Source organism: Cydia strobilella, chromosome Z, assembly GCF_947568885.1.
Source record: "Cydia strobilella chromosome Z, ilCydStro3.1, whole genome shotgun sequence".
Taxonomy (NCBI): domain Eukaryota; kingdom Metazoa; phylum Arthropoda; class Insecta; order Lepidoptera; family Tortricidae; genus Cydia; species Cydia strobilella.
In genome coordinates this window covers 29,408,101-29,416,297 of record NC_086068.1, presented here as the reverse complement: position 1 = coordinate 29,416,297, position 8,197 = coordinate 29,408,101, and the positions used below count along the sequence as shown (strand labels likewise).

Below are 8,197 nucleotides of genomic sequence, written 5' to 3'. Positions count from 1 at the left end.
ATATAATAAATTGGCTCCGTAAAGAAATCCACATAGAAAACTAATTTCCTACATGTTTAATTTTATATTTTGTAGCATTGTATAGAAATTCTCAACTGATTCTAACAATTGTTTTTTTTTTCGAAATGACAAAATGCTTTCTTTACAAGCAATGCTTTATTTCTGAGATAACTACTATACTATGTCTATGATACTATGCTACTGTCACTGACAATACTGACATCACTGTTCTGTCACTGTCACTGTTCGGATGTTTGCGCGGTATACGGTACCGGTATTTGGTTCGCTAATAGGACCACATCATAAGTATAAATAAATATTCTTCAATTGAGAAAATAACACTGTGGTCACCAAGTTGGAAAACAAAGTATATGTACTTAAGCAATATGGAAAGCGAGAATTTTCATGATGTTGATGTGCTTATCAGACCAGCCAGAAAGGACGATATGGTGACTGTCGCTAGTTTAATACAGGTGTTTCACTACACTCACAATTACACAATACTTATAATTTTTATCAATTTAACATTGGAATTATAATCATTCTTTTTTTTAGGAACTGGCTGATTTTCAAAATATGTCCGATGGTCCGAAAATGAATGCTAAAGGTGCGTAAGTTGTACATATTTTAATTAATAACTCCAATTGAAAAGTACTAAGTTGTGTTGATCTTAAAATTGTTATTTAGATTTTTTATTGTGAAATTATGCCCTCCTGCCTATGGAGGAGGTACCCTATAGCTAGTTATTGACATCTAGTTTCACCTGTCCCCCTGTGAAAAATTTGTGACAACGAGAATTTATAATATAATAATAGATGTCTATTACATTACAAATATTAAAAATACTCCTTACAGCTGGTTTAGTGTTTACACACACATTTTAACAGTCTTCTAACTTTAGTATGAAATATTGGTCATTACAAACTTTCATATTGTTAAATTTTGTGAATTTCATTTCCTTACACATGAGAATTATATTCTTGGCATGTATTAGGTAGGTATACAAAAAAATGCAACTGAATTATGGACCTTTTGAAATATTGAAGTTGGTTAAAACCAAATTTTATGAAACATAACTACTCTTGCATGGCATTGTTTCGCTATACAACAAGGTTCAAATTAAAAATAGAGAAACTTTGTATGGTGGGCCTTATGGGGTTAAAATAAATACTTGATTTATTTTTAGATTTACAGCGAGATGGCTTTGAAACAACACCACCAGCATTTCAGCTTCTTGTAGCAGAGAACAAAAAGAATAATGCAGTTATTGGCTATGCTCTCTACTTTACAACATATTCAACTTGGGACGGCCCGGCAATGATGCTGGAAGATTTGTATGTGAAACCTGCACTGAGGAAGCAAGGTATAGGTAGAAGGCTTTTTAATGCAGTTACCAAGGTAAATTATTACTGCTCAGTTACTTCACTTGATATCTTATTTTAAAACTTTTCTTTATAGTCAGTGCCTACAAATATTAATTAAAATTTTAGTACCTAACTACCTAAATATTACGTTAAAGAATTCATGAAGTAAATTAGGTTTTTTTTTAACAAATCTACTCTTATTGCTTGGTATATTAACAAATGCCTTACTTTCCAGCAAGCAGCACTGGCCAGATGTTCACGATTAGACTTTCATGTCTTGGAATGGAATAAAGCAAAATCATTTTATGAGTCCATTGGAGCTGTAAACCTGACAAAAACTGAACAATGGTGCTTGTATCGTCTGTCTGGGGATGCTTTTCAAAAAACAGCTAATCAAAAATAGTATGATAGCGTTGGGTATTTAATAAAAGACAATGTGATCAAACATTATCGGTATATTATTGTATTGTAATATTATATACAACATAACATATTGTGTAGTTTACTGTCGTGGCGTGAAGTATTTAGCTTAACATTACTGTGATATTGCCAATGTGGTGACAGACTCTATGCTTGTTATTGAACAAACATTTTGTATAATCTAATTCTAAAAACATTACAATTGTTCATTGACAAATCTATGTACAAATAATTATAAATGCCATTTATTTTACTTAGTCTATTAAATAATACTACTCTGTTTACAGTAATTATCTATCTTCATTGGAATTACCATCAGATTCAAGTTTTGTTTGCACAATATTTCACATGCAGAGTCATGTACGTCCTGCATTGAACTACTTATTTTTGAATTTTCAGTTGCAGTTGATATGGCCGATGGCCAAGGGGAATAGGAGGGGCATACATTTAATAACAATTTTTTTCTCTTGACAGAGATGAAAATACACATTTTCCAAGTTTGTAGGAGGCCCTCTGATGTTGTACTTACTTTATTTCCAGCACATTACTGGAATAAGCAGTAGTCTATGCTATGTAGTCAGTCAAATCAATCTACAATTATGTATAACGAGAACTGCTATACATCTCTACATCTATATACTTAAAATACATTGTGCTGGTTCTATAACTTGTTAAATGTAACAAATCAGAATTTAGATTGAATATGGCAGAACAATTTTTTCTCACCCAATAGTAGTAAAACAGTATTCATAAATATTTTAAATATTTGTTATATACATAACTTACATTATAGACTTAGGACTAAGACAGATTCCTTGGCATTTGTTCATTATCTAATTTGTGGAATGCATTGGTGGGGTGATATTGTCACAAAATGCGTTGCCCGCGCGGTGCCACGGCTACGTCACTGTTATCCCGCACACGCACAGTCCCACTTGCGTAAGGTTCACCTTAACATATTAAAATTAAAAATTATTGTTTTTAATTCATCTTGTTATTCTCATTCGCTTGTGCATCTGCATATCAATTTTTATGAACTATTTACATAAGTTACATAAATTCCATTTGTTTTATGATGTTATGCAAAGTACAATATCAGATAAATGTAGGTTTCTATCAGATTCAAATACTTGAGAATGAGCAATTAGGCCAAGCAATAAGAAGGTATAGAGGGAAATGCAAAGAACACAATTTTTAACTTCGTAGCTTTGTTTGGACTAGTTAGGAGATGAACATATCAAAAGTCCCCGGCCGCAACCCTGGTGCTGGGGGGGAGAGGGGGGTTTGAAGGTTCCATTTTTCGGTTTTTCGATTATATCTCGGAAACTATGCGTCTGAGCGACTTACAAAATGAAAAGAGATTTAATTTGTTACGAGTTTTATTCAGTCAAGTTTTTCGATATCTTGTATACTTTTTGGGATATCCGCTCTTGAAGGTTTATTTAGGGCTCTCATTTTTATCTTGATTATCTACATCAGTAAAGCTGCTAGGCCGGGTTTGGTAACGTTTTCGTATTGTAGCAACACATATTATATTATGTTTCAAATAATTTTATTGTTAATATTAGTTGCCCGCGCGCCGCGCTCCCGCGGCCGAGCGATGTACTTAAAAGTAACGGCACATCTTCGGGCGCATTCGTGCGCTCCCGGTTTTTCTTGCCAGATCAGTCGAATCCGCTACACGACGCCGGAAGGCCGCGCGCAGGCCAATCGCTCTCGCTTATGTTTTAAATACGTTTTACATGTACTTTTCTGTATTTCTACTTCTATGGTGTCCTGTGCTATTTTCTTTCTTCCGTACTGTACTGACTATCTTCTGTGGACTGTGTTTAACCCTTAATAAACTTTATAAGTCCACAGAAGATAGTCAGTACAGTACGGAAGAAAGAAAATAGCACAGGACACCATAGAAGTAGAAATACAGAAAAGTACATGTAAAACGTATTTAAAACATAAGCGAGAGCGATTGGCCTGCGCGCGGCCTTCCGGCGTCGTGTAGCGGATTCGACTGATCTGGCAAGAAAAACCGGGAGCGCACGAATGCGCCCGAAGATGTGCCGTTACTTTTAAGTACATCGCTCGGCCGCGGGAGCGCGGCGCGCGGGCAACTAATATTAACAATAAAATTATTTGAAACATAATATAATATGTGTTGCTACATCAGCCCCTTCGGAGACCTTTAGGTCGATTACAAGTAACTAGGGAAACGTACAACACGTCCTGAGCGAGTTCTGCGTTCGGCCTTTGCTGGCGGTGGCGCTGCGAGCTGCTGATTAGGAGCCGGACTAAGATCGGGTTCGCCTAGCATGTACGCGGGCTTGAGCCGATCGATGGAGACATTATTTGGCTTACCTTTAAGAAGGATCTTGAAAAACTTGTCTCCCCGTTCAATCACCTGATAAGGCCCAGTATACGTAGGTTGCAGGGGCTTCCGTACGGCATCATTGCGTAGAAATACATGCGTCGACGTAGCCAAGTCTTTATGTACGAACACTTTATGCGTACCATGGCGAGCCACTGGTGAAGGCTGTAACTTGCGCATTATAAGCTGCAAGCGAGTGAGGAAGTCTGTGTAATCAGCTGGCGCATCTTGACCCGAGGATTCAAAGAAATCCCCTGGCAAGCGCAGTTGCTGACCGTACACATATTCCGCGGTGGAAGCGGCCAAGTCGTCTTTCCATGCCGTCCTGATTCCTAAAAGAACCAGGGGCAGGACTTCAACCCAATCCTCGCTCGCATGGCATTTGATGGCAGCCTTCATCTGTCTGTGAAAGCGCTCGCACATTCCATTCGCTGCGGGGTGGTAGGCAGTCGTCTGTATGTGCTCAGCTCCGATAGACTTCGCCAAGCGCCGGAAAGTCTCGGAAATAAACGGAATTTTTATCGGCGTTTCCTTCCACACGCAGCCCAGAAACAGGCACCGCTAAACGGTTTGTTAGTAGGTCATCATTGCAAGAGCTCTGCTAAGATCGAGTGGAACGCAGACCTCAACGCATGTTTTGAGGCTTGCAAGGCGAGTCTAGGTGAGGCTACACTTCTTGTTCATCCACGTCCGAATGCGGATTTGGCTCTGGTCAGTGACGCCTCGGATGTGGCGATCGGTGGTGTGGTACAGCAAATGGTAGGTAACACGTGGGAACCACTGGGTTTTTTCTCACGTAAGCTGAACCCAGCCCAGCGCAAGTATAGCCCGTACGACCGCGAGTTGCTCGCAATTTACGAGTCTGCCAAGTACTTTCGGCATATGCTGGAGCTGAAGCCGTTCAGAATTTACACCGATCACAAACCTATCGTGTATGCCTTTACTAAACCCTTGGACAAGTGCTCGCCTCGCCAGTTTCGGTACTTGGATTTCCTTGCGCAGTTTTCCACCGACATCCGCCACATAGCAGGTGAGGAAAACGTAGTCGCCGACGCGCTCTCTCGTCCTGTCGATGCAGTCAGCGGCAATGCCATTGACTACAACGCGTTAGCTTCTGCTCAGGAACGCGATGCTGAGTTCCAGCAGTTGCTAAAGACCGGATCGTCATTGCAGCTCAAAAGGTTAGTTGTTCCTGGTACAGCTGGTGACGCTGCTGTTTATTGTGACACGTCTGGACCAATGGCTCGTCCGTATCTGACTCCCGAGTTCCGTCGACAAGCTTTCGACTCGATACATGGACTTAGTCATCCTAGCCCTAAGGCTACGACAAAGCTTGTAACTCAGCGATATGTCTGGCCTGGAGTAAATAGAGACTGTCGCAATTGGTCTAGAGCTTGTCAACACTGCCAGCGATGCAAAGTGTCAAGGCATGTGCACTCGCCTGTAATGTCATTCGCGACTGACACAGAGCGTTTTGCACACGTTCATATTGACCTGGTTGGTCCACTGCCTTTTTCGCAGGGTTTCCAGTACTGCCTGACGGCATTGGACCGCTTTACAAGGTGGCCTGAAGTGATGCCAATTTCTGACATTAAAGCAGAAACCGTCACTCAAGCATTTTTCTCCGGTTGGGTATCGCGATTTGGATGCCCCAAGCGTATAACAACAGATAGGGGGAGGCAGTTTATTTCCGAGACTTTCCGGCGCTTGGCGAAGTCTATCGGAGCTGAGCACATACAGACGACTGCCTACCACCCCGCAGCGAATGGAATGTGCGAGCGCTTTCACAGACAGATGAAGGCTGCCATCAAATGCCATGCGAGCGAGGATTGGGTTGAAGTCCTGCCCCTGGTTCTTTTAGGAATCAGGACGGCATGGAAAGACGACTTGGCCGCTTCCACCGCGGAATATGTGTACGGTCAGCAACTGCGCTTGCCAGGGGATTTCTTTGAATCCTCGGGTCAAGATGCGCCAGCTGATTACACAGACTTCCTCACTCGCTTGCAGCTTATAATGCGCAAGTTACAGCCTTCACCAGTGGCTCGCCATGGTACGCATAAAGTGTTCGTACATAAAGACTTGGCTACGTCGACGCATGTATTTCTACGCAATGATGCCGTACGGAAGCCCCTGCAACCTACGTATACTGGGCCTTATCAGGTGATTGAACGGGGAGACAAGTTTTTCAAGATCCTTCTTAAAGGTAAGCCAAATAATGTCTCCATCGATCGGCTCAAGCCCGCGTACATGCTAGGCGAACCCGATCTTAGTCCGGCTCCTAATCAGCAGCTCGCAGCGCCACAGCCAGCAAAGGCCGAACGCAGAACTCGCTCAGGACGTGTTGTACGTTTCCCTAGTTACTTGTAATCGACCTAAAGGTCTCCGAAGGGGCTGATGTAGCAACACATATTATATTATGTTTCAAATAATTTTATTGTTAATATTAGTTGCCCGCGCGCCGCGCTCCCGCGGCCGAGCGATGTACTTAAAAGTAACGGCACATCTTCGGGCGCATTCGTGCGCTCCCGGTTTTTCTTGCCAGATCAGTCGAATCCGCTACACGACGCCGGAAGGCCGCGCGCAGGCCAATCGCTCTCGCTTATGTTTTAAATACGTTTTACATGTACTTTTCTGTATTTCTACTTCTATGGTGTCCTGTGCTATTTTCTTTCTTCCGTACTGTACTGACTATCTTCTGTGGACTGTGTTTAACCCTTAATAAACTTTATAAACGTTAAACTGCGTATATCTTATTTAATAGCTCCGTTGCTATAGTATAAATCGGGGGTGCTGAATTCATTTATCGTATCAACAAACTCCTCTTCATGCTTAAACCGCTGAACCGATTTAGTTGAAATTTGGTAAATAGGTGTTTTAAGTCCCGAGACAGGATAAAATATAGTTTTTATCTCAAAAATCATACTTTGAAGGTGTGAAATTTGGTGTGAATTCAGCTTCTTCGCCGGTGTTGAATTCCTGAGGTCAATACTGTTTAAATTTAGGTTTGAAGTCATGTTTGGTATCATTATCAACTAAATCAAACATGTAGACCATCCCAAATATTATTTAAACTAGCTGTTGCCCGCGACTTCGTACGCGTGGATTTGTATGTTGGTGGTCATATATTATACATGAGCATAATATAACATTATGCAGCAAAAGATATCAGTAGGGACGGTTAATCATTTGTTAATAATTATACAATGCATGAAATTTGTCTTTCACAAACTACGAAGTTTCAAGACCCAAACTGAAAAAAATTGTTCCCGATATAATCCCTCTCGACCCTCTTAGAAGATTTACAAGTGCACTATTTAAAAAAAAAATCGCTCCCGAAGCTATTAATACAAACTTTTCAAAAACGGTGCAAGTAATCAATTTTCGTCTATTTTAATATAATGCCCTTTTTACCAAGTTTCAAGTTCCTAGCTTAAAAGAAAATTTGTACCACATATAAACTTACATCCCCTTTTTAAACCCTTTAGGGGTTGAATTTTTAAGAACGTTGAAATAACTTTTTTGGAATCTTATACAATGCCTTTCTAAGAAGTTTCAAAGCATTTGTAATAGATTCACTTTGAACCCCTTTTTAACCCTTTTAGGGGATGAATATTTAAAAACGCTTAAATTACTTTTCTTGTATTTATACAAAAATTCAATTCCCGCACTCAAATAATATTCGATCTCCATACAAACTTTCAACCCCATTTTTACCACCTTGGGGGATGAATTTTCAATAATGCTGAAATAAGTTTTTTTCTCTTTTAATTATATATATTTCTATGAAGTTTCAAGTACCTAGCTTAAAATAAAATTAGGACCACGACAAAATTTCAACCCCTTTTTAACCACTTTAGGGGATGAATTTTTAAACACGCTGAAATCACTTTTCTTGTATTCTAATAACATGCCTTTATGCAAAGATTCAAGTCGCGCACTTAAAAAAATGTTTGACCTCCATACAAACTTTCTACCCCTTTTTCACCACCTTAAGGGATGAATTTTCAAACACGCTGAAATTACTTTTCTATTACTTTAATAATATGCCTTT

The 8,197-nt window shown here is 40.1% G+C and overlaps 2 protein-coding genes across 3 annotated transcripts; one reads left to right on the top strand and one right to left on the bottom strand.

Moving 5' to 3' along the window:
- The first annotated feature begins 243 nt into the window (after positions 1-243).
- Positions 244-1,969, top strand: LOC134754439 (thialysine N-epsilon-acetyltransferase-like). Of its 2 annotated transcripts, none has more exons than XM_063690768.1 (4): positions 244-449; positions 556-607; positions 1,187-1,398; positions 1,600-1,969. In XM_063690768.1, exons 1-4 carry the CDS (start codon positions 372-374, stop codon positions 1,765-1,767), a joined length of 510 nt encoding a protein of 169 aa, XP_063546838.1. In that variant the 5' UTR covers positions 244-371; the 3' UTR covers positions 1,768-1,969. The 2 variants fall into 2 exon arrangements, with proteins under 2 accessions (XP_063546838.1, XP_063546837.1); XM_063690767.1 differs by having other exon boundaries at positions 244-473.
- Positions 1,970-3,972: 2,003 nt separating this feature from the next.
- On the bottom strand, positions 3,973-4,569 carry LOC134753730 (uncharacterized). Its single transcript, XM_063689668.1, has one exon. It carries the CDS (start codon positions 4,567-4,569, stop codon positions 3,973-3,975), a length of 597 nt encoding a protein of 198 aa, XP_063545738.1.
- Between the last annotated feature and the right edge of the window lie 3,628 nt (positions 4,570-8,197).

What these genes read in the sequence shown, in the direction of transcription:
- LOC134754439 (XM_063690767.1), top strand. Translation starts at nt 372, where the DNA reads ATGTACTTAAGCAATATGGAAAGCGAGAATTTTCATGATGTTGATGTG. An exon ending in CTGTCGCTAGTTTAATACAG is followed by an intron (nt 474 to 555) that starts GTGTTTCACTAC and finishes TCTTTTTTTTAG; the next exon opens with GAACTGGCTGATTTTCAAAA. An exon ending in TTTTTAATGCAGTTACCAAG is followed by an intron (nt 1,399 to 1,599) that starts GTAAATTATTAC and finishes CTTACTTTCCAG; the next exon opens with CAAGCAGCACTGGCCAGATG.
- LOC134753730 (XM_063689668.1), bottom strand. Translation starts at nt 4,569, where the DNA reads ATGTGCGAGCGCTTTCACAGACAGATGAAGGCTGCCATCAAATGCCAT.